This window comes from Symsagittifera roscoffensis, chromosome 8 (assembly GCF_963678635.1).
Source record: "Symsagittifera roscoffensis chromosome 8, txSymRosc1.1, whole genome shotgun sequence".
Lineage (NCBI taxonomy): Eukaryota > Metazoa > Xenacoelomorpha > Acoela > Convolutidae > Symsagittifera > Symsagittifera roscoffensis.
In genome coordinates, this window is record NC_087069.1 from 6,384,624 (window position 1) to 6,409,141 (window position 24,518).

Below are 24,518 nucleotides of genomic sequence, written 5' to 3' on the forward strand. Positions count from 1 at the left end.
TTTTTAAATGCAAAAATTGTGAAAATTAGTTTTGCCCTGTACTGAAAAAATAGAAGTAGCAAATGGTCAAACTGTCATCTCCATTTACCTGGGTTATTGCAGTCAGCTTCATCAGAATTGTCGCCACAATCATCAGTTTCATCACACAATTTATCATAAGTGACACATTTTGAGTCATCATAGCAGGCGAAGTCAGTCTTGGATCCACACCCGGCTACCCTGTGAGGGAAAATTAAAAACAATAATTTGTAAACCATGACAAAAATCATAAAAATAATTGTAATAATTACCGGCATTTAAAATCGAATAAAAAAAGGGAAAAATTTACAGAGCGTCAGAGCCCCCAGAAAAAAAGTTTTACCGGATTTTGATGACATACATTGTCAAAAGAACCATTGGTTTTGATAATTTTCTTTGGTATCATTTGAAAACCCTGGCAAAAATGATGCCACGCGTGTCCAAAAATGAAAAAGGATGGTTTTTTTTAAAAATGTCCTTTTTACAAGCATTCCAGAGGAGCTGTACGCATATACAGTGCTTATTTAAATGATCCGGAAGAAACGAACAAAACTTGAATTTTCAAAAGCGTTTTTCTCAAATTGGGTTGGGATTAGACAAAAAATGAACAAAAAAAAGTTGCTTAGAACGCTGAAGTGCTAATTAACTGCTTTTTTTCACAGGGTGAGCAATTCCTTAGTAGATACCAAAATGGGGGTGATTGTTACGTAGATCCAGAGCTACTTACCGCAATCTTCGGCAACTATAGTGATACCATCGGCGTAGGCATTGAGGTCTGATCTGAACCTGACCACGGCTGCTCCCGGCCCCCCATTGAATCCGGCTCCGGCGGGGAAGGGGTTGGTAGCGCCACAGTAAGGCCCATTGGTAACTCCTCCAACCTCTATTTCCACGTAATCTCTACACACAAATGGACACCCGTACTGACAAGAAATGGACAGTCAATTTTATACAGATAATGTGACAGAGAACTAAAAAATTGATTTGAATTTATTTAAAATTGATTTAGCTTCATACAAAAATGTGGCCTAAATATCAGTTTAAACCCATGCTAAAATCGATTTAAATCCTTTTTTTGCGATTTTTTTTGGTTTTTTTTCCCTACGGATTTAAGTAACAATAAAATCGATTTAAATCAATATTAATTTTTTTTTGCTTATTCAGCGAATCATATATTTTAAAATCATCTCGCAAAAAACATATATATATAAATTTTTAAGTTGACTTGACTTGATAGTACTAAGAAGTATACACTGGTTCTACAATTAATGGGCTTGGCTTGGTATTTGGTTGTGCAAACTGATTCTAACCTTTCGTTTCAAACTCAATTTCAAAAAGTTTCTGAAAACCTTGCATCGTCGTATTTTATGTCTTTTTGTGTGAAGAGATAAGTTGATAGGCGATTACACATTAAATATCAAGACCATTGTGTAATATAGTTTTTGTGTTCTGGCTACAAAAATCTTCGCCCTATTTTCATTATGGATTCACTTCATCCAAATGTGGATCCATAAAAAATAATCATACATTAACTGAGTTGGTACCAACATGTACCAAAAGTTAAGGTACCAACATATGGGCAGTTCAGCTCAGGTTGTCGAACAGCTTTTGTCCATTAATTATTAAAAAAATCAATTATTTTATTTGTAAAATGGGCTTCGAAAGGGATGGAGCGTGGATGTATCAAACTGAACTAAAGCAATTTCACCTTCGCCTCCCAAATAGATACAATCAGGGTGGGGTGCAACGTGAACTTGAACTTGAATTCATTTAGGTGGATATATGAAAATTTGTTTAAAAAAATATACAACTTAATTTACATTTCAATGACACCAAGGGCATACAAAAAGCTGTTCAGCCATTTGCTGCCTATTGTGCCGCACTCTCGTGTATCCTGTAAGACCTACATAAACCTGCTTCAATATCTGTAAATTATCGGCAATTCAACAGATAATATAAAGAATAAGTAATATCGGTTAAACATTTTTCGGTTAACATTTTTTGCAATACGGTTTTCAACAATCTCAAAAATCTATAAACATTTTGATGGCAAACTGACCTTAATCGGACAAACTAGTAATTTTCAAAGCCTTTTGTCTAAGCAAATCTAATTTTAGCTTTTTCATTTTCGCGCTATAATGACGTCATTAATTTAAGATTGATTTAAGCGCGAACATCTTCCGCGCCCAAAGGAAGGAAAACGGGTGCGAGTTTTACGGCCGGTCGAGTTAGCTCCCCGGAGCGGGTGGTAACTACGGCGGATTGGGCTATGTTGTCTTTTCCGTTATTAAGGGTTTTTATACGAGCCAGAGGGTAGTGTCCCTTTGGGCTGCGTTCGTCAACAATCCACACTAAATCCCCTTTTTTTTAAAATAACGTCACTATCGGAGTGCCACTTACTGCGTTTAATCAGCGCTGGCACATAATCTCGCAGCCAACGACTCCAAATTGCGTTGGCGTAGCTTTGCGCTCGGATATATTGCTTTCGATGGTCGAAGTGCTCCTAGAAAGAGAGAGAAGGGAAGCTAGTACCATTTCGGCCTAACAAAAAATGATTAGGAGTTAACACCTCGAAACCATCCGGACTTGCACTTACTGATGTTATAGGTCGAGCGTTCAGTGATTGTGCTACAAGACAGAAAGTTGTTTCAAGGACTTCGGGAGTGAGCTTTCTACTTCCTATTATTGCGTAGAATACCCTTTTACAACACCGAACGAGACGTTCCCAAGAAACACCGTGATGCGGGGCTGCCGGGGGTTAAATTTCCACTTAATACCCTTTTTCGCCAGCTCTGGGGGTGCTTGTCCGTTCCACGACTGAATACAATTTAAGAGTTCTTTCTCGGCTTCCACAAAATTGGTGCCGTTATCAGACCAAATGACTGATGGAGTGCCGCGACGGGCAATGAATCTTTCGATTCCCAGTACACACGAACTCGTGTCCATGGATGAGACAATCTCAATATGTACAGCTCTGGTGGTCATACATGTAAAAAGGAAGCACCATCGCTTTTCAGAACTCCTCCTGATTGAGAAGTAAAAGGGTCCAAAATAATCAACACCACAGTTTGTGAAGGGAGGCTGGCGGTAACCAAGCCTTTCAACTGGAAGCTCTGCCATCATAGGTGTGACAGTTTTGGCTTTGCGCTTCCTACATATGAGGCAGTGGACTTCAATGGACTTTAATAAAGAGCTAAGGTTCAAGATTGCGAACTCTAAGTGAATTACAGCTCGCAGGTAGTCTAAGAACTGGTGCTGATAGCGATAATGAATATCACTTACGAACAATTTCACCAGAGAATGCCTTCCATCAAGTATTATGGGGTGTTTTGTGTCATAATCAGTTTCAACTAGGCGGCGAATTTGCCCAGTTGAACGAATTAGGAATGCAGGACCCATAAACGGTGCATATTGTGCGATACGACTAGACTTTTTGACGGTTTTGTCGCAGGACAGGAGTAAATATTCCGCTTCAAAAGATTCTTTTTGGGAAATCAACAAAAGTCGTTGTTTGGCGGTTTCTAATTCAACCGGATCGGTTACTTCCTTGACTTTAGTGCGGTAGTGCCGGTGTTTCGGACTAAGTCTGAGCATGAAGGCAACCACTCGCTGGAGTTTACGAAACGAGCTGAATTCTTCCCATGCAAATAAACAGGGTTGTTTTTGTTTTTGTGTAACGTTTAAAAAATTAGAGGCCTGCTGTAAACCTTCATTAGGGTCACAAGCGGGACCAGCCAGGCGGATTTTCTGAAGTATTTCTACGCTCGGCTTCAAAGGCCACTCGCCACTTTTTAGCAGACTTGGCCCGTTCACCCATCTGCTTGTTTTTAAGGACTCCGCTGAGATTCCTCTGGTTCCCGTATCAGCAGGGTTGTCTCCACTTAAGACGTGAAACCACTGGTCTACGGTCGTACTTTCCAGAATCTCTCCAATCCGGTTTGCCACGAACGTGGGTTGCTTACTACCTGAGTTTAACCACTGGAGCACAGTGGTGCTGTCAGTCCACATGAACGTGTTTGACACAGGAATGGTTAGAACTTTGAGGACATCTTCCTTCAAGCGGGTAGCGAGTAATGCGGCCTGCAGTTCAAGCTTTGGGATGGAAAGCGCTTTCATGGGCGCGACTCTTGCTTTTCCAAAGACGAAGGCAACTTGTGTTTCGAGTGAAGTTTTCACACGGGCGCGAAGAAAAGCTACAGCACAAAAAAACTTCTTCTGAGCTGTCACCGAACATGTGTAACTCAACCCAATCGACTGGTGCGGAGAAGTAGCTGCGCTTTATACTCATTTTCCCTAGAGATGGCAAACCAGAGTGCCAGGCAAGAAATTTTGTCTTGATATCAAAGGGTAGCTCATCATCCCATTGTTGGCCATGAATGCGCCAGATTTCTTTCCACAATAATCGCGCTCTTACGGTATAGGGCGCTACGAGACCTATGGGGTCGAAAACGGAAGAAACAGAACTTAACACTGTTCGCTGTGTTATCGAATTTTTAAGTTCACGGTTGACACCACGGCTTACGACCAAAGTGTCGTCGATATGGTCCCACTTCAGACCAAGAACATGAGAAGAATTATCCCCACAAGTTACAATATTTTTACTTTCCTGTTGCGGCGCGCTTTGGGGTGGGTTTAACTCTTTATTAATTTTAGTTACGTTACTTATGAAATTAGTTAATTTAAAACCACCTAGAGCTAACAGAGTAATCAACTCTTGACTCGTTTTAAATGCAACATCAGGGTCCTCAAAGGAGTCTAGGTAGTCGTCCATATAAAATTTCTCTAGAACTGCGGACGCTGCGTCAGGGAACATTGCCTGATTATCCATTGCAGTCCGTTGCAATGCATAAGTTGCACACGTTGGCGAATCTCTCGCTCCAAAGATATGTCTCGTGTACTGGTGTACAACCACATCGGCTGTGGGGTCTTCCCGCCACAGAAAACGAAGAGATGGTTGGTCCTCTGGAAGGACGCCGACTTGTAGGAACATCCCTTCAATGTCAGCCGATACGGCAAAATGATGTTGACGAAAACGGAGGAGAACGAACACAAGGTTTTTCAGTAGGTCGGGTCCTACTAGCAACGATTTGTTCAATGACGTACCGTGGAATTTAGACGCTTCGTTAAGGACACGCCTCACTTTACCAGGTTTGTTTGGGTTCACCACGGAATGGTGAGGAAGATACCACTCGCGTATGCTGCGGTTCGAAAAATTATGGGGAGGAATTTGAATCACGTATCCTTTACTCAAATCATCTTCGATAGTTTTTGAGTATTGATTCCTTAAGTGAGGATCTTTCGCTAAACGTTTTTCAAACGATTTTAACTGAACCAAAGAGGAATAGTAATTGTCTGGTAACATGATAGATTCTTCTGCCCAAAGCATACCTACAGCGTATCTTGATCCATCAATCGCAACAATTGACTTCAACAATTGACTCCAGCAACAATTGACTTCGAACCATAAGCTGTTTACATGAAAAAATCGGAAAATCCGCCTAATTACTTGAAATCCGACAAACTCAAAAAAGAAAACTAACAAAGCATTGAAATCCACGTGCAGCCAAATAGTTTGGGCTCTTTTCCAGCTTCCCTCCTTCCTCGTAAAATTACCAAAAAAGCTGATGAAAAATTGTTCACACGGCATTTTGCATGTCAGAAATGTTGTCAAAAATTGTTCACCAGTTCACGCTGCCACGTTATATTGCAGATTATAATATGAAAAGTCATTTCAAATAGACTTTGATCTATTGAATTTCAGAAAATATCATAGGGGGAACTGGAAAGAGCCAAAATTTGAACTTTCAAATTCTAGAAAGAGTAAAAATTATCGTCTAATATAGAAACCAATAGAGTGACCAATCTACACCGTTTGTTGTCTACATGGGGATTTTAGTTTACATACTTTATTTTTTCCCCCACCTGCACAATCCCGTTTTAGTGTCGTTGATTTGGAGGTCGAAAGTTGTGAAGGAGATGCAGACGTTGTTTGTGAATGAAAAAGTGAGATCGCAATTAAGCCACGCCCCGTATCCAGGGTCTGTTGGGCCAATGTTCACTGTGTATTTGAAGGTTGACTCGGCTGCTCCGTCGTAGAGAGTCTTCACTGGACAGTCTGCCAGACCAGCTGCACGAAAGAAAAGTACAAAAGTACTGAAAGTGTCGCAATAATTGAGCAAAATTGAAAAATGTTCGCAATTGAAGCATAAAATAAAAAAATGTTTCAAAAGTTAGACCAAATAATAACACAATGTCTTAAACATGAAGCAAAAAAAATACCAACTTTCTCAAAAAGAAAATGAAAAGTAATAAAATGTCTCGATTATGGAAAACAACAACTAAAAAGGTCTAAAAAATGCAAAAAAAAAACCAAAATTTCAAGTTCACATTATGAGAAAGACGTCCGATAACTAAAACAACATCAAAACGGGTAGCTAAAAAATCAAAATTTACAAACATTTCAAGTTTTTCCTCACCCCTGCGATTTTTTTAAATGCAAAATTTGTGAAAATTAGTTTTACCCTGTACTGAAAAAATAGAACTAGCAAATTATCAAGCTGTCATCTCCATTTACCTGGGTTATTGCAGTCAGCTTCATCAGAATTGTCGCCACAATCATCAGTTCCATCACACAATTTATCATAAGTGACACATTTTGAGTCATCATAGCAGGCGAAGTCAGTCTTGGATCCACACCCGGCTACCCTGTGAGGGAAAATTAAAAACGATAATTTGTAAACCATAAAAAAAATCATAATAATAATTGAATAATTACCGACATTTAAAATCGAATAAAAAAGGGAAAAGTTTACTGAGCGTCAGAGCCCCCAGAAAAAAAGTTTTACCGGATTTTGATGACATACATTGTCAAAAGAACCATTGGTTTTGATAATTTTCTTTGTTATCATTTGAAAACCCTGGCAAAAATAATGCCACGCGTGTCCAAAAATGGTGGTTTTTTAAAAAATGCCCTTTTTACAAACATTCCAGAGGAGCTGTACGCATATACAGTGCTGATTTAAATGATCCGGAAGAAACGAACAAAACTTAAATTTTCAAACGCGTTTTTCTCAAATTGGGTTAAGATTAGACAAAAATGAACAGAAAAAATTTCCTTAGAATTTCATCAGAATTTTCATGGCGCAATTTTTCCTCCAAAACTCTCAACCAAAATGTCACCCTAAAATGGGTCATTTTGGCTTTTTTTAAATAATCAAGAGTTACGCTGAAACTACTTTGTTAATAAATCAGAAAATTACTTCTCAAGAAGCATCTTATACAGTCCAACAATTCTTTAGAAGGGTTAAAGCACAAAAATCTGTATAAGCCAAAATATTTCTGCTTGATAGTCAAGAAATGTGACTTTACCATACAAAACCCAAAATCTTTGCTGAAAAACAAACTCTAAAAAATTTGCGAAAATTTTGTAGATTTAAAAAATTTCTGGAATTTTGTTGGGATGTGTAAAAGGCTTCTTGTGATAAAGTTTTCCATTAGCATAGTGGTTTCAGCGTAACTCTCTATTAGTTAAAAAAGCCAAAATGACCCCTTTTTGGGTTGAAACTTTGGTTGATAATTTCGGAGAAAAAATGAACCATATTAATTCGGGTGAAACTCTAAGCAACTTTTGTTCTCTTCACTTTTTGTTTGATCGTAACCCAACTTAGACAAACGCGTTTGAAATTTCATCTTTTGTTCGTTTTGTCCGTTTAATTTAAATCAGCACTGCACCAACTTAACTTCATTCTTCGACAAGTGACTAATGCAACATGTAGTCTAGTCTGTATTACTTTAACACGTTTTTTTGTGTCCAAACTAAATTGCGTTCAGTTGAGAGTCTACTTGAAAGAGCAAAAAGTTCATTTCATTTTACGATTCATTCATGCGGTCTTTCTTGAGATTAAAAAATGCACGGCGCTGTGTTCTAACAATTTTAAGGATTTTTTCATGAGTCATTTGTTCCTAATTTATCATACAGGTCAGAATCATCCTTTAAAATGACAATTGAGTGAAGAAACTGAATATATCATAAAACCAATGGCCATTAAAAGCACAGTAGAAATCACTGTGAGTAGCTTGTATTTCTTATCAAAGGTTAAGATTGGAAACTTTCTCAAAAGAACATATGTTGTTGTGTTAACTTGTTAACTTGTGAACAGACTTGTTATGTTAACCAAAAAAATCAAAACAATACGTTTTCGATCATTTTTTCTCATTTCTTTTGATACATCAAAAATATTTGCTGTTGCAAAATAAAAATAAAGGTCGAATGGTAGATTTAGAATGAAAAGATTGGAAAAAAACAAAAGATCAGAAAGAATAAATTCGAAGACATGATTTAAAAAGATAACTTCGCCTTTTTTTCAGTCCAATTTTTGCAGCATCACTTCAAACTTCTTTAGAATGTGTTAAATTTGTAGACACTTTTTTAATCCAAAAAATTTTCCTTGATTTTTGTTAATTACTCGTCAGATTTGTTATTATGGCGCATGCACAAATTTTTTTTTCAAATAATTTTGGTGAACAGGTTAGCACGTTCAGTTTAAACACCAAATTGCAAAAATTAGATCATGAAACATAGCTTAATTTTGATTTTTTTTGATACCAACATTTTGATATTGAGAAAGATCCGTTATTTGATATTAACGAAAAGAATGAAAACATATACAGAGTGTAGAAGCCACTCGAAAAGAAGACTCTACCAGGCGTTAAAGAAATGATCTTGACTCATGATTCGACGGAGAGATCGAACGACGTTCGTTTTTGACTTTTTGAGTCAAACTGTGTTCGTTTTCGACTTTGCTTAATTTTACTGAAGACTTTATTCGACTTTGTTTGATTTTACCGGGCGATGTTTGATTTTGTTTGACTTAGTTAGACTTTACCAGAGATTTTTTGATCTTGTTCGACTTTTTTGAGGTTTTGGTGTCGACCTTGATTGACTTTCTTTGAGCTAATTTTTTCGAGTTCGCCGGACTTTTTTGACTTTTTTGGACTAAAGAAGAAAACATTCGACTTTGTTCGACAATAATCCGTGATATTCGATCTGCGTTGGTAATTTTGTGGAGGTCCTGTAGATGATCGGAATGTTTGTTGGTTTAGCAAGTTGCACATTAAAAACACATATACTGGATTATTATGCTACTTGCATCTGTATTACGAGCAAAAAAAGTACGACAAAAGTTCAATTTGCCCATGATTCAACTCCGTTCGACCCATGATTCAATTCGGTTCGACCCATTAAGTTGAGTTAAGACCCTTTATGCGCGAGGGAAAGGACCAATATACGAGCTGAGCTGTACAGCTCATCACGGAGAACCGCTGTTGTCCCCCTTCTTAATAACTACATGTATTTTTTTTGGTTATTTTTCTGGGCTGGGTATTTCTGAGCCCTCAAGCAACTAGTACGGATCATGGTGGGCCTCGAACATCCGACCTTTCGATTGAAAAGTGGAGACGTAACCACTTCACCACCGCTCCCCATGATTCGACATCTTTCAACACATGATTCAACCCTGTCCCACCCATCAAATGTATTATAGTATTCATTTATAGTATTATAGTATTCATTGTCCATCATATTATATGATCATATCTGTCCGTCAAATGTGTCAATCAAATGTACATCATACATGCCCTTACCTGCCGAGACAGTTGAGCTCGTCGTCATAGGAGGGACAGTCCGTTTTCCCATCGCAAGTCTCGCTGTCTTTGATGCAAGAACCGTCCCAACATTGGAACTCATTGTCATTCCCAGTGCAAGTATCTAAATACAAAGATTCAATTTATGAAATTTTAACTTATATTATAAGATTGTGCATAAAATTGAAAAAAGTCAAATGTTTGGAAATCATTTTCAGCCAACGAATCCGAACGAAACCATTGTCAGGAGGCGACCTTCGGTACCTCATTATATTCTATTTACTTATGTATTGTCTTATCTAACTATATCTTATTTATTTACTTATAGTGCAGTAAATGGATTCAAGGACAAATCTCACCAGCCAATTCGTTTGTCACTTGAGATTCGGAAGCGGTCATTTGCGAAAACCTTAAGTGTGAATTCAAGTCATAAACATTATACCTTAAAACTATACATTCAATTCTGGATTCGATAATCATTTATTCGTTACTTTATTCTATCTATATATCTATCTTATCTAATTCAATATCTGAATTTTATAACATCTTTTTCCCTACTCAAACTGAGGGAAATCTCATGGCGCAGCCAGCAGTTCCTGTGAATGAAGACAGGACTGACCTACTCGGAATACCACCATTTTGGGCAAGAACATCGGTTAACCCACCTTTCACTTGGGAGACGTGGGTGGGACAATTTTTTTGGCGGTGAGTCTCAAAGACAACATCTCACCGGGGGAGTTACTAGTTTGCCCCAGCAGAGTTAGTGGATGAACCTTACCCAAAGCCCGAAGCACCGAGTGCTGATGAAAATGCCGCAGAGTTGGCCAATAGGAACCTCCGAATTGCAGCAGCTAGTAGAAGAATGGATGAGTACAATCAAGAGAGGAGACGAAAAGGACCTCGCATTGGAAATAACTGGTGTTACCATGAGGCAGAGGCGCGGTTGAAATCGCGACTTTTCTTCGCTCTGGGAAACGAGGGAAAAAAACGGTTTTTGGATTCCTACCCTCATTTGGAACTCAATACTAGCTCGTTCATAGATTTTCATAAGTGTTATGAGGATGTCTTCAAGGCAGAGCGTGATTACACAGTCGAAAGGATTAAGCTATACAATACTATATTCATGCAGGATAATGACTCATACTCGTCATTCTACGCCCGACTTAGCGCTCAAACTGCGTTATGTAACTGGCCGATCGATCAGGAAAGAGCAACACTGAAAGATTTGTTCATTGGCCGCATTCGCGATGTGGAAGTTCAGAGGCAACTAATCAGAGCAAAAGCTAATCTTGATGATACTCTACAACTGGCTTTGGAAAACGAGAAAGGGGCTAAAACATCAGAACAATTTCAGAAATTGCTCCCGCATAACAACGCTACTTTCAATTCTACAAACTCTATTCGAGTCAAACAGGAACCAACTTCGTCAGTACAACAATTTAAGAATCAAGGAAATAGCAGCCGGGGAGGTGGTGTATCTCGTCCTAACCAACGACAAAATCAAAATAAACCATGCTATTTTTGTGGCAACCCGTTCTCTTTGGAACATCGCCGGTCATGCCCGGCTCGAGAAGCTACTTGTAATGCTTGCAAAAAGAAGGGTCATTTTGCTAAGGTGTGTAACACTACGAGACGACGCGTTAACATGATACAAAATGACGAGATGTCTGCAGATCAAGAATGTAATCTAATTGACGTAAACGGTGACAGCGAGGCGGAATATGGGGTCATGGCAATAGATGTTGTGCAGATTAACAATGTGGAGCTTCTAAAGACAGCGGGAGGACAACCAAGGAGCCTCAGCATTCAGTTACGATCCGGTAACTCTTTTTTCTATTCCACGGTGGACACTGGAAGTCCCGTATCCTTTTTAAACAAGAAAACGGCGGATATACTCATGAAGCGGATTCCCAACATTAAATTTAAGGACATCGCGAGACATCCTTTAGACGTTACTTATGTCGATTATAACAAGAAACCAATTAAACTGTTTGGTTCTCTGGAAATCCCTATTACATCGAAGGGATGGAAAATCGATAAGGCGTGTTTCTTGGTTTCCGAAAATCGTACTCGAAACTTACTTGGTTTGAACCTCCATGAGAAGTTAGGAATTGAAACGGTGCAACGCAGACCGGCAGAAGTTAGCTACGCCGAGGAAGATGAGGAATCGGATCCGACCTCAAAATTCTGGAGGAACCACTTTGTCAACAGGTACCTTAATGTATTCAGCAGACTGGGGAGGTCCAAAAACCATAAAGTATTCACAAATTTTTAAAGACCCGTTGGTGCCCAGACAAGTTAAAGGCCGAAAAGTCCCTATACATTTGCAAGATCGGGTCACGGCTGAGATCAAAAAGTTGATTAAAGACAAGCACATTGAAAAGATAGAAAAGTGTACAACGGATCATTTCATTGCACCCATAGTCCTAACAGCAAAGAAAGATGGGTCTATAAAACTCGCACTGAATGCTAAACCTATGAATGCCCAAATCTGGCAAAACAAATATCAAATGCCTAATATGCATGAATTGATTGACTCGGTGGCTCAAATTATAACTAAAGACACACCTGGGGAGGTGTGGTTTACTTCTCTTGACCTTAAATACGCTTTCAGTCAATTACCTTTATCGGAACTAACCAGTAGTCATTGTAACTTTAGTATTTTGTGCGGAGAGGCAACAGGCACATATCGATTCAAGACTGGTTTCTACGGACTGACGGACATGCCTACGGAATTTCAGAAAGCGATGGACTGTACGTTACAAGGATTGGAGGGTGTCATATGTTACCTCGATGATATACTGGTTGTCACTAAAGGAAGAGTTGAAGACCATAATGTACTAGTCGAAAGAGTCATGAGTCGATTGGATGAAGAAGGATGGGCGTTGAAACTTAGTAAATGTGAGTTTTCAGTTAATAAACTAGTCTGGTTAGGGTACGAAATCGATGAAAACGGTTACGCTCCGAAATTATCAAAAATAGAGGCAATCAAATCCCTGTTGCCACTCAAAACTCTTAAACAGTTAAGATCGTTTATGGGTACACTCAATCATCTCCAACGCTTCATACCGGATTTGCACATATACACAGTCGCATTTAGAGCTTCGCTAAAAGCGGAGAATAAGAAATCCTTTCTGTGGGGGGAAGAGCAAACTATTGCGTTTCAAAAGATCTTAAACCTCATCGCAAACATCCCTAATTTGTTTCACTACGATGCTTCGAAAGCTTCGCGTGTTAAATGCGATGCCAGTCATAGCGGGCTGGGGGCCTGTTTGGAACAAGAAGTCGAGCCAAATGTTTGGGCTCCGATTGCGTTTGCTTCTAGATTTCTAAACTCCGCGGAAATCAAGTATAGTACGAATGAGTTAGAGCTTCTGGCTATTGTATGGTCGTGCGAACATTTCCGTACCTATTTACTTGGTACACGATTTGTTATTCTAACCGATCATAAGGCCATCATTTCCGCCCTTAATGAAACGTATGGTAAAAAATCTTATCAGTCACGACTCTCTCGCTGGGCGGACCGCCTCATTCCGTTCGATTATCAAATTGAACATATACCCGGTTCCTCTCTAGGCATCGTCGATTATTTGTCTAGATATCCGACTTTTGATGCACCGTTGCCATCGTCGCATGACAAATTATTTGTCATTAAATCTATTCAAGCTTTTCATAATGCTTTAAATTCGATTAGTACTCAGTCTAAACCTCAAATAGTGCCGGTGGGGCATATTTCACAGTATAACGAGTTCCGACCAATCAGATCGCTTGGTGAAATTGGAGGCAACATTAGCTACCTCTTAACTCATACAACAGACCAATCAACGTTCGAATCATCTGACCAATCATACTGTTGCAAACAGTTCAGTTCGTCGCCGCACGAGGGCGTCGCAAACAGTACTCAATCTGTTAACCAATCCCAAAAGGATATGCAAATTAATCATCGTTACTTCTCGCCACTAGAGGGCGTCAGTTCATGCTCTCAGTCAACCAGCCAATCATATGCTCGTATGCAAAAACGTGAGTATTTATCATCGCCGCGAGAGGTCGACGTTTCATGCTCTGGTACTCTCGACCAATCACAGCACAGTATGCAAATGAGATACGCTAAACCAAAAGTTTTGGCTCAAACTCATTGTCCCCGACCTTACAACTTAGAAATCAGTTACGATATGGATACTTCAAATAATCTCTCTCAAAATACTACTCTTAACTCTACTCTAACTAACTCTACTAATACTATTGACTTTGCAAATACTACGATCGAACAAACAAATCTCCTTAATTTTGTCGAAAACTTTTCTACAAGTTCCCCTAATTTTCGCACCTCCAGTCAAATAAGACCCAAGATGTCTACAATTCGCCCTCTGGATCGCCCGAGCCGTATTGATCAAATACGTTCCCGAAACATTGCCCGACAGAGACATTCTCGAGAACGTTTCGTGGTCACTAGAGGACAGACTACGCAAAAGGCCCTCACTCATTTTCTTGATAAGTGCCGGAGGCAGCGGTTGACAAGACGGGCCAGAAGAGGAGATGTACTTCGAATGGGGGTTAATGCTATCAACAACCACAAACCGCTAGTTACTCAGGACAAGAAGAAGGTGGTCGGACTGCCAGGACTATTTGATGTGGATCTGCTGGGAGAGCTGACAGTAGAAGACCCGTTCCTCGGACCGATGAGGACTGCAATCAGTAATAAGGATGTACAATCCTTTAACAAACTGGGGACCTACATGGCCCAATTCTGGACAAAAGCGGCGGTAGTAAACAACTGTGTACTGATAGACAACAAACTAGCCATACCCGAACAGTTACGAAGTGCTATCCTAATCCGACTTCATCGCTCGCACCCAGGCCAATCAGCCATGATGGACGCCTCGGAGTATATTTGGTGGCCATTTCTTAACCGCCAAACTGTCAACGTTTGCGAAAAATGCCCGGAGTAAACTCTATTTGGTAAGAACATCAAAACTTCTGCGACCTATAACTCAGCTAAGCCGTTACCAACTTTGTCAGCTCCAAATCAAGAATTGCAACTTGATTTCGCGGGTCCGTTAGTAGATGATAAGAAGGGGAAAATCTACATTTTAGTCGCTATAGATCGTTTTTCTAAATTTCCCTCGGTGATGTTAACTAAATCAACCAGTGCGAAAAAAATAGTCAAATTTTTGCGATCATATATTCGTAATCATGGCATACCAGAAAGCATTAGGACGGATCACGGATCTGGTTTTCATTCTGACGTCGTTAAAGAATTTTGCAAAATGAGAGGTATTAAACACATCCTCACAGCGGTGGGGGATCATCGGAGTTGTGGGCTGGTGGAGAGATCGATCCAGACCATAAAACGGAAGTTAGGAACAGAAAATTGAGATCCTAATTTTACTAATCTGAAGTCAACTTTACAACAAATTATCGACGATATTCGAAAAACTAAGCATTCTACGTTAAAAGTATCTCCGTTTCAGTTACACTTTGGGAGGAAACCTAATACTGAGTTTTCATTAGCACGTGATAATGTTGTTCATTCTCCTACTTCAGCGCAAGGACTTGAAAGGAACCTCCTAACTCCGGAGCAACGGTCAAGCCAGGATTACAGCCGCGATAGGGCTAAAGTGGTACCCAGAGGCTCGTCACACAGCCCAGAAATCCCCTTTAAGTTCAAGCCACTCTTTGGCGTGGGTGAGCGTATCGCGGATAGTCAACCGTATAGAAAAATTAGTTTTACAAGATCCTCTAAGAGTCAAAATCTTTCGGAAAGTCCTTGATCAAAATTCGGGAAAGCCTCTGTTCAAATTAGCAAAAATCAAGATTACTCGTGTTACGGATCATACTTACATTACCGACAAAGGAAAAGTTTATCGGAAAAATCACATAAGCCTAAGACATAATTTTAATCTCCCTAAGATTTCAGCTACGCCTGGCACAGTGGGAGACTCATTGAGCGAGGACTCATTGATCACTGGCCCCCAGCTCGAATTAGTGGAGGCACCGGTTTCAACGCCTCAAGGATTGGCTCCTGTGATCGCTACTTCAACCACTCCGATTGTCGATCCTTCAACTCACCCTGACTTAACATCTACTTCAGGGGCGGTAACACCACCCCAGGATCTGCCACAGACTTCAGACAAGGTCCCTCAGACTGCGACAGAGGATTCAGCAAATACTGGCAATATGGAGGTTGACAATCCTACCTCTCAATCTTCAAGCGAGTTTCGGTCATCTAATCGGTCTAAGAAACCAACGAGGTTTTACGGAGATCCTCTTCGCCATTCAGTTAAGAGTGTAACTGAATCTGACCCTGCGGAGCCTTCGACACAACGCTGATCAAACTACTACGCCACTCGCCAACCAAGTTACTACGCCATTCACCCCCATTGTTCGGAAAGTGCCGTTTCCTAGGACTAAGGAGCAAACTACTCCGTTTAAGAAAACGAGAACCGAAGAGCATGATAAACTTTAAAACTTTGTAAACTCTGCCATACTAGCCTATTGATTAGGTTATCACTTACCCATTCCGGTGCTTATTTTCTCTCTCATTATCCGGCCTGATTCAAAATTTATACTAAGATAAAATTTTTTTCTAGAGGGGGAAGTGTCATGAGGCGACCTTCGGTACCTCATTATATTCTATTTACTTATGTATTGTCTTATCTAACTATATCTTATTTATTTACTTATAGTGCAGTAAATGGATTCAAGGACAAATCTCACCAGCCAATTCGTTTGTCACTTGAGATTCGGAAGCGGTCATTTGCGAAAGCCTTAAGTGTGAATTCAAGTCATAAACATTATACCTTAAAACTATACATTCAATTCTGGATTCGATAATCATTTATTCGTTACTTTATTCTATCTATATATCTATCTTATCTAATTCAATATCTGAATTTTATAACATCTTTTTCCCTACTCAAACTGAGGGAAATCTCAACCATTAAACCCTATGACTTCTCATTTTAAAGTCGGAAATCAATTTTTCACTCATTTCTTAATGTAAAAATATGGGACAAAATATCCAATTGCACTGTTTATTGACCCATTAAAGCATTTAAGCTCGAAGATGTTGCCAAGAACTCACAGGTCAAATTGAAGGACTATGAGTCATGATCAATGGCCACCTTGGTTGCATTGTTATTTCAATTGCAATGATAAGAATGATTTTATGTGTATATTACTCGAAAAAACAATTTTTCAACGTGCAAGCAGCGTTGAAAGGGGAGTTTAAAATATAGTTTAATTTACTTGCGGAGCATAAAATGATTTGCTCGCAAGTAAATATAAGTATATTTTTTTCACATTTATATCCTGGTTTTGACGTACGTATGAAGGCACAGATCCACGATTCTGTTGACCTTTTTGTTCCGACATTCGAATGAAAAATTTTGATTATTATCGTACAACTATGTGATGCGAGGGTCAATTATATTATAAGCCTTATAACTTATTTTTTAATATAATTATGATAATAAAAATCAATGATCACATCGTAAACGTACAAGTATCGCTTGCGAGGTGTTCAATTATACGCCTTATAATAATTTTTTATACAACAAGAAAAAAAAAGATTATTACGTAAACGTACAAATATCGCTTGCGAGGTTCAATTATACGCCTTATAATACTTTTTTATACAACAAGAAAAAAAAGATTAGTACGTAAACGTACAAATATCGCTTGCGAGGTTCAATTATACGCCTTATAATACTTTTTTATACAACAAGAAAAAAAAGATTATTACGTAAACGTACAAATATCGCTTGCGAGGTTCAATTATACGCCTTATAATATTTTTTTATACAACAAGAAAAAAAAAGATTATTACGTAAACGTACAAGTATCGGGTGTGAGGTTAATCATGTCGTCACAGAGGAACTCGTCGCTGTAGTCTCCGCAGTCGTTGAATGTGTCACACCTCTGCTCAGCTGAGCCATCCAGGGCAGTGGTGATGCAGTTGCCATTGGCACACGTCATCTCATAGATCCCACATGTAGTGCCACACCCCAACTCATCCTGGGAGGAGAGGGGAAAAATAAAATGTTAATTTTTTATAAGATAAAAAACATAGTAAATTAATTTTAAATTAGATACACAGACAATTCTTCCTGGGATGAGAGGGGAAAAATAAAATGTTAATTTTTTATAAAATAAAATAAAAATATTAAATTAATTTTAAATTTGATACACAGACAATTCTTCCTGGGATTAGAGGGGGAAATTAAAATGTTATGATAAATTTTCATTTTGATAATTTTCATTTTGATACATATAAAGTGCAGATTTAAATTAACCGGACAAAACGCGCTAAACTTGAAATTTAAAATCCGTTTTTCTCAAAATGGGTTGAGTTTAGGTGAAAACTTATGAAGACAAAACTTGCTTAAAATTTTAGCAGAATTAATATAATAATTTGTTTTGCGAAATTCGGGTCCAAAATTTTACCTCAAAAATGGGTCATTTTGGCTTTTCTTAGTTAATCAAAAATTACGCCGAAAATACCCAATCGATCACAGACATAATTATTTCAAAGTGAGCCCCTTACGTATTCCAACAAACTTCATGAAGGGTATTTTTTCCAAAAAAAAATTGCAAATTGTTTAAAAATTGGTATTTTATATAGTAAAAATGACCTTTTTTGTCTATCAAACAAAAATAAATTATTTTATACAATTATTTGGAGATTATACCCTGTTTAAAGTTTGTTGGACGGACTACGTAAGGGGCTCACTTTGATATAAATATGTCTGTGATCGATTGGGTATTTTCGGCGTAATTTTTGATTTACTAAGAAAAGCCAAAATGACCCATTTGTGGGGTAAAATTTCGGAATGGAATTTCGCAAAACAAATTACACCATATTAATTCTAAGCAAAATTTTAAGCAATTTTTGTCTTCATAAGTTTTCACCTAACTCAACTGAATTTGAGAAAAATGCGTTTTAAATTTCAAGTTTAACGCGTTTTGTCCGGTTAATTTAAATCAGCACTGTAGACACAAGTCATAATTGTGACCGACTGCCATAAAAGTAGCACCAAATTGCAAGAACATCAAACAGTTTTAGCAACCCTAAGAGTGATGCATTCTGAAATATATTAATAAACTGCCAAAACAAATAAAATAAGGATAGTCGGTTTCTATGCAAATAGCAAATAGTGTTCCGACCAATATCTTAGAAAATACAACAAAAATATTTTTTTTTTCAATTTTTTTTCTAAGTTTCCCTAGATAATGTGATAAAAAAATCTGAACAAAAAGTAAGGACTTGACATATTCGACATTCATAGTGAAATAAGCAAAGTTGAACAAAATTTTTGTAAAAAAAATCAAATATATATTCAATTTTGTTGGCAGTTTTTTGAACTTGGCAGCAAAAATTCGTTTTGCTCCAGTAAAACTAAACTTTTAAGGTTTAAATTAAATCATTTTGAGCTGTTTAGCTATTAAAATCAACTTTTGTAAGCCAGCGCGCTCGCTTTGGTTGCTCGAATTAGGACCTAAAAATCAAAAATGTTAAGTGTTGTTCTCAATACTGTGACACTTTTTCGAAAATTTTCATTGTCTCTTGAATCACAGCTGAATGGGCTTCAACATGATATGCAATTCAATTCATTCCGATGATTATTCGTCATGCCTGACTTTGCACAGAAAAACAAAAAAAGACAAAAATAAAAGACAGCCGAATACAAAATTCCTTCCCATTTTTCAAGTCGGAGCAACAAGTTGTTAATTTTTCTTTTTTCTGAGGCATTGCTAGTAGACAGGCTGAAATAAGCCTATTGGTACCATGTCAATTTGGTGTTACTATTTTTTTTTGATGCCGATTGGATCAGTTAAACAGAATCTGTAAGCAACTCCTCTTAGTATTCTTATAATAAAACCGGGTTTTGAGAACAGCATATCGTTTTAGAGGGATGAAAGATGATTCCTATTTACAACCAAAAAATCTAATTCCAAAAAACCCAATTTATTTTTCCCAGTTTTCATGTCAGTTAATTTAATCAGATATTTAAACACACACAAAAATAGGTTTATTATGAATTTCACTAATTTGAATATAACGGAAAGTCTGCCCAAAATACTGACCTGCACATTAAAATTACATTAGACTTGAATTGACTCAAATTAAAGCTAGCCAACAAAAAAAAATAACTGAAAAAAATTGAGCTTTCGAGAGAGAAATGTATCAGGTTAAAGTGGAAATTTGTCAAGTTTTTGAGAAAACTCATCAAGTTTTTGCGGAAATTGATCAAGTTTTTGCACCATTTCCGAATTCTTAATTTGAGAATACAAATCGATTTTTAGCGAATTAATTCCAACTGACCTCTGAAAGTGCAGATAAAACTAAGTGCATTCATAAATGCATTCATAAATACAACTAAGCCAATTCATGAATAAAAATTTGATTTTTTCCAACCCTGTAGCTCGACAATTTAATGATTTTTTTATATAGCAAGAAAATGTGATTATGATAATGACGGTTTTTGTGAAAAAAAAACAAAATTTCAAGACTTATGATTTTGTCGTAGTCTTGGTTTAAGCGCAGCAATATGCAGATTTGTTCAATTTAGCGCCGAAAAAGTAATTTACTGGAAGAAGAATTATTTCAATTTTCCAGTCAAAACCCCAATCGATTTTGCGTCCGTTATAGAAATCTGACAGGGGCTATTCTCATGCGCAAAGGAACGAATGGGCGAAAAAAACTCGTGAGCGAAGGACAGAAAACAAAAGTAGTCGAATGTCAATTTTTAAAAAGAAGCAATTGCCTTTCAATTAAAATGAATTAAAAGAAACAATATTTTGCTTCTTTCATAAAGAAATGGCCCTTGAAATATAAAATTTGTTCAATTCGGTGGCAGTCAGTGACAAATTGAAAAATTTCTGCCGTTTTTTTATTCAGCCAATATCAATATTCAGTCCCTGGAAAGGTTAACTTTCTTTCCAAGTTTTAGATTACTGAAATCTGAATGGCTGATTTTTAGTTTTGCGCATTCGGTCCTTCGCGTGTGAGGGATTCCACCAAATTTGACTACCTAAAGAAACAGTTTTGAGTGGCATAGCACAACTATTTTCATATTAATGATCAACACGACAATCGGGAACCGACCTTTTACCAGACCGACCTTTTACCAAAATAGTTATTACATAGACTTTTTACCTGACTCGATAAACAAAGTTGATTGATAGAAATAATGTCGCCGTTTAGTCTGGTTAAAGACAATGATTTCACGGTTTCTCAGCGAATTTTTGTTTGTTCTAAACCGCTTCCATTCTAATCTTCCTCTAACTTAAACTTATCTTAATTGAATTTTTGCATTGTGGTCTGGTGAAACGTTGGTTTGGTAAAAGGTCGGTCTGGTAAAAGGTCGGTCTGGTACAGTACCTAGTCCCACGACAATTACTCGAGCATTTAAAGTCAATTCCTAACAATTTGACACTATTACTGCGTTTTGGTACATCAAGTTTTCTTTAATTAAAAGAAAAAAACAAGATATTATGAGCACCTACGAGATTCCACTGAAAGGATGCTTTTGAAATTTTAATTTAGAACTTTTGCTTTTCTTTGTTGTTTAGTTGACTCAACAATGAACTTTCGATCTTAGTGAATGATTTTTGTTAGCAGCTTTTTGATAAATAATTTATTTCAATATTTTTGGAGCTTTATTCAAATTTCGTAATTTTCAATTAGACCATAGTATACATGGGAGTTGGAAAAGAATCAATTAATGCAAACTAACTGGAAAAGTGTTTTATTTTAAAAAAGTCTCAAATTTTTGACTTCAACAAGAATATATCATTCCTTGAAACTCTAATAAATTACTGGAACAGTTTATTAGCGATTTTTTCAAAGTAAAATTAACTCTATTTGAGATGACTTGATTGATTGGTATTTTTTTGAGCTGGCAAATCTGAAAATTAAATCCTATTTTGATACTAGAGTTCAATCACGTTCTTCGTGAAATTCACAATTTTGCTGATTAAAAGTGGAGTCTGATTTCCATTCAACAAAAAAAAACAATGTAAATGAAAAAGAAATCAAAATTCAAACCGCGAAAAATTTGAGCCTGAATAAATTTTAGAGTTTTCACGTAAAAAAGAAGAAACTTCTTCTTTATTATGTCAAACGACCTATATAAAAGTGTTCACTATGATTATCGATTCTTAACAGCATCGGAACTGAATTGGCTCCCAGCGCTGTCAACCAATTTGATTGTTCGTTCTATGAAATTTGAAAAATTAGAGCTTGCAAAATCGTGAAGCAATTTTTTCTGAATGAACAAAAAATGGCCTTAAAAAGCGAGAAATGCAATTGCAACAACATTTAGTCTTTTTCAACGTTTTTTTTTCAGATAGTCAGCGCATCTTGCGTAGATACTTGTTAGTTGTTTTGTAAATACAAGGAAACTCATAATTTGATTTGACTAAATTGGCTGTTTTTCTAACGGTTGTCATAAAATGACTGTTTTTGATTCAAGCACGAATTTCTTTAATTTCACGTGACTGTCTTTTGTCATTTAAACTTCATCAGATAGGACCTATTTTTTCAAAAAAAAAACTTGATATTTCTGACTTTTCTTGATGATAGAAAGGCTTGATTTGTTGAGCCAAACTTTTTGAATCCACCCTCAAGTTGTAAATTGAGAAATGTTTACCTCAAATGATCCGCAGTCGTTCTCCCCGTTGCAGACCAGGTTCGTCCCCCCTGGGTCAGCATCCACACACCTGTTGGCTGTCTCGAAACACTCGTATTGCTTCTCTGAAACAAACAAAAACATAAGTAAAAAATCTATTTAGGGAAAAGCGCTGTTTTTACACAACGGTTGGCAATAATTTATCGTTGTCATGGAATCATAAATGGTTCCACAGAAGACATATGGGCTCTTTTCCAGTTTTCCATCCCCTTGTAAAACTACGAAATAAGGCGTTCAAGAATTGTTCACGCGGTTTTTTGCATATAAGAAATGTTGTGAAAACTTGTTCACTTGTTCACGCTGGCATGTTTTAAAGCAATTTATACATTGAGGCGAAGCTTCACTGCGCAAAAACTTACGAGAACACGAGCAAAAAGCAGCTCTATCAAGTAAAATAAGAAAAGTAGAAATAAGCCTCGAATTAGGAAAAACTTGGCTATGTGTAAGAGTCGAATCTGCGACCTACTGCAATCAAGATACTTTGAGTCTCACGCAATAGCCACTCAGCGACGCAAGCTTAACAACCGAAAAATACTAGTCATGAATAAAACAGCTACATATGCTAATCAATTTCCAATGCCATTCAGCAAAATTGGCACCAAATACAATTAGACTCAATTTCGCCAGTAATAATTTGGAATAGAACAAACTGAAGGCATCCACGCTAACTTTGCATGTAACAAGTCGCAAAGCATAAAACCACAATATGTATAAATCATGCATTTCAAAAAATTGCCAGACATAATAAGTTAGAAAATTTTTGAAATCGAGTTTTCATTATTGTTATGTTGTTTGAAACAAATCATTTTTTTCGGTTCATTTGATGAATTAAAAATGCATCAACAGTGTTTACTTATTACTGTTTGAATATCAGAGCACATGCTATGAAAATACTGTAGAGGTGCCCCATAAGTGTTAGCAAAAATTGGAATAGGTGAAGAAAAAAAAGAAATTTCGTACTAATATACTCGCTTGGCTAGTGTAAAAATGAAAAAGTAATTTTAAATAGTTTTTCATTTTTGTTTTTAGAAAAAACTTAAAAAGGGGCTGAAAAAGGGCTGTCGTGTGCCCTGCCCTAGGGCCCTATTTTTGAAGAGCATGAATTTTTTATGTTTTCGCTTTTTTTTTAATTAACCAGCCAGAGGCCTAAGCCGAAGGTTAACTATTTAAGGTTAACTAAGCTATGGCAACCTTACAAGATGTCACCTTGTAAATTGCGGCGAGCGTGCGATTTGAACCCGCAAAAATATGGTTGCTGGGCAGCATCACTACCGATGCGCCACAACACCACACAGATTGCAATCTTACATTATAAATGCCGTTCAAAAATTTTTAGCAAAAATGTTGGACTATGTGGTTATGAGACGAAAATGTTTTTTTTTTCTCGCGCTTTTTAAAATTTTTTTAAAAATTTCAGGAGTTTTTAGGCTTAAAACTCACTTTTTTCCCATGAATCAAACAAACATTTTAATTATACTTTTCAACTTATTTTTCTCATGCCGATTGGTTCATCAATTATGGTACAAGGTATTTCTGAATGATTGCTGTGAGCTTCTTAAATTTTCCGAGTTATCTTTTTTGCGGCTGTCATATATATTACGCAACGTGTCCTACCTCCGCAGGTGTTTGCCAGTTTGTCATCGCAGTTGATCTCGTCTCCGAAGTTGTCGCAGTCGTTGTAGCCATCGCACAGTTTGCTAGTGGCCACACATCCAGCTGTGTTGTCTGCTGGAAGGACATTAGTCGCACCCAGTCCACAGTAGAATGAGGACGAGTCACAGGACTGCGTGGTCGACGTACCAATGAAGCCTGAAAAAGTGACCCAAATTGTTCTAACTTTTCACAAAAAAAAACGGTTTTTTTTTTCATTCTCCACTTTTTTTTGAGTTCGCAGAAACATATGTAGTTACTGAAAGCTCTTCGTAAATTTAATGTTAAATAAATTCAGTTTTATAAAATACTGAATCCGGAAAGCTAAAAGTTATAGTGCTTGAAAATTGACAATAGCCAGGTCGAGGAGCTCGACTTGTGTTTCGACTCTCTCGACCGAAATCAAGAATGTTGACTTAGTGCTCGACTTAAATAGCTTCTCGACAGCGGAATTTCAGTCGCAAAACTGCACTTGCTCGACTTTCAAAGTCGAAACATAAGTCGAGCACCTCGACC

General features: G+C 37.5%; 1 protein-coding gene across 1 annotated transcript in view; it reads right to left on the minus strand.

The window, feature by feature from the left end:
• Positions 1 to 737: 737 nt before the first annotated feature.
• The window catches only part of LOC134853438 (low-density lipoprotein receptor-related protein 1B-like), a gene marked incomplete in the record, with an annotated part of 44,763 nt that continues 20,982 nt past the window's right edge, over positions 738 to 24,518 (minus strand). The window contains 7 exon segments of the mRNA XM_063869437.1: positions 738 to 918; positions 5,941 to 6,145; positions 6,593 to 6,723; positions 9,661 to 9,784; positions 17,499 to 17,676; positions 22,314 to 22,417; positions 23,967 to 24,161. Coding sequence (XP_063725507.1) covers positions 738 to 918; positions 5,941 to 6,145; positions 6,593 to 6,723; positions 9,661 to 9,784; positions 17,499 to 17,676; positions 22,314 to 22,417; positions 23,967 to 24,161 — 1,118 coding nt within the window.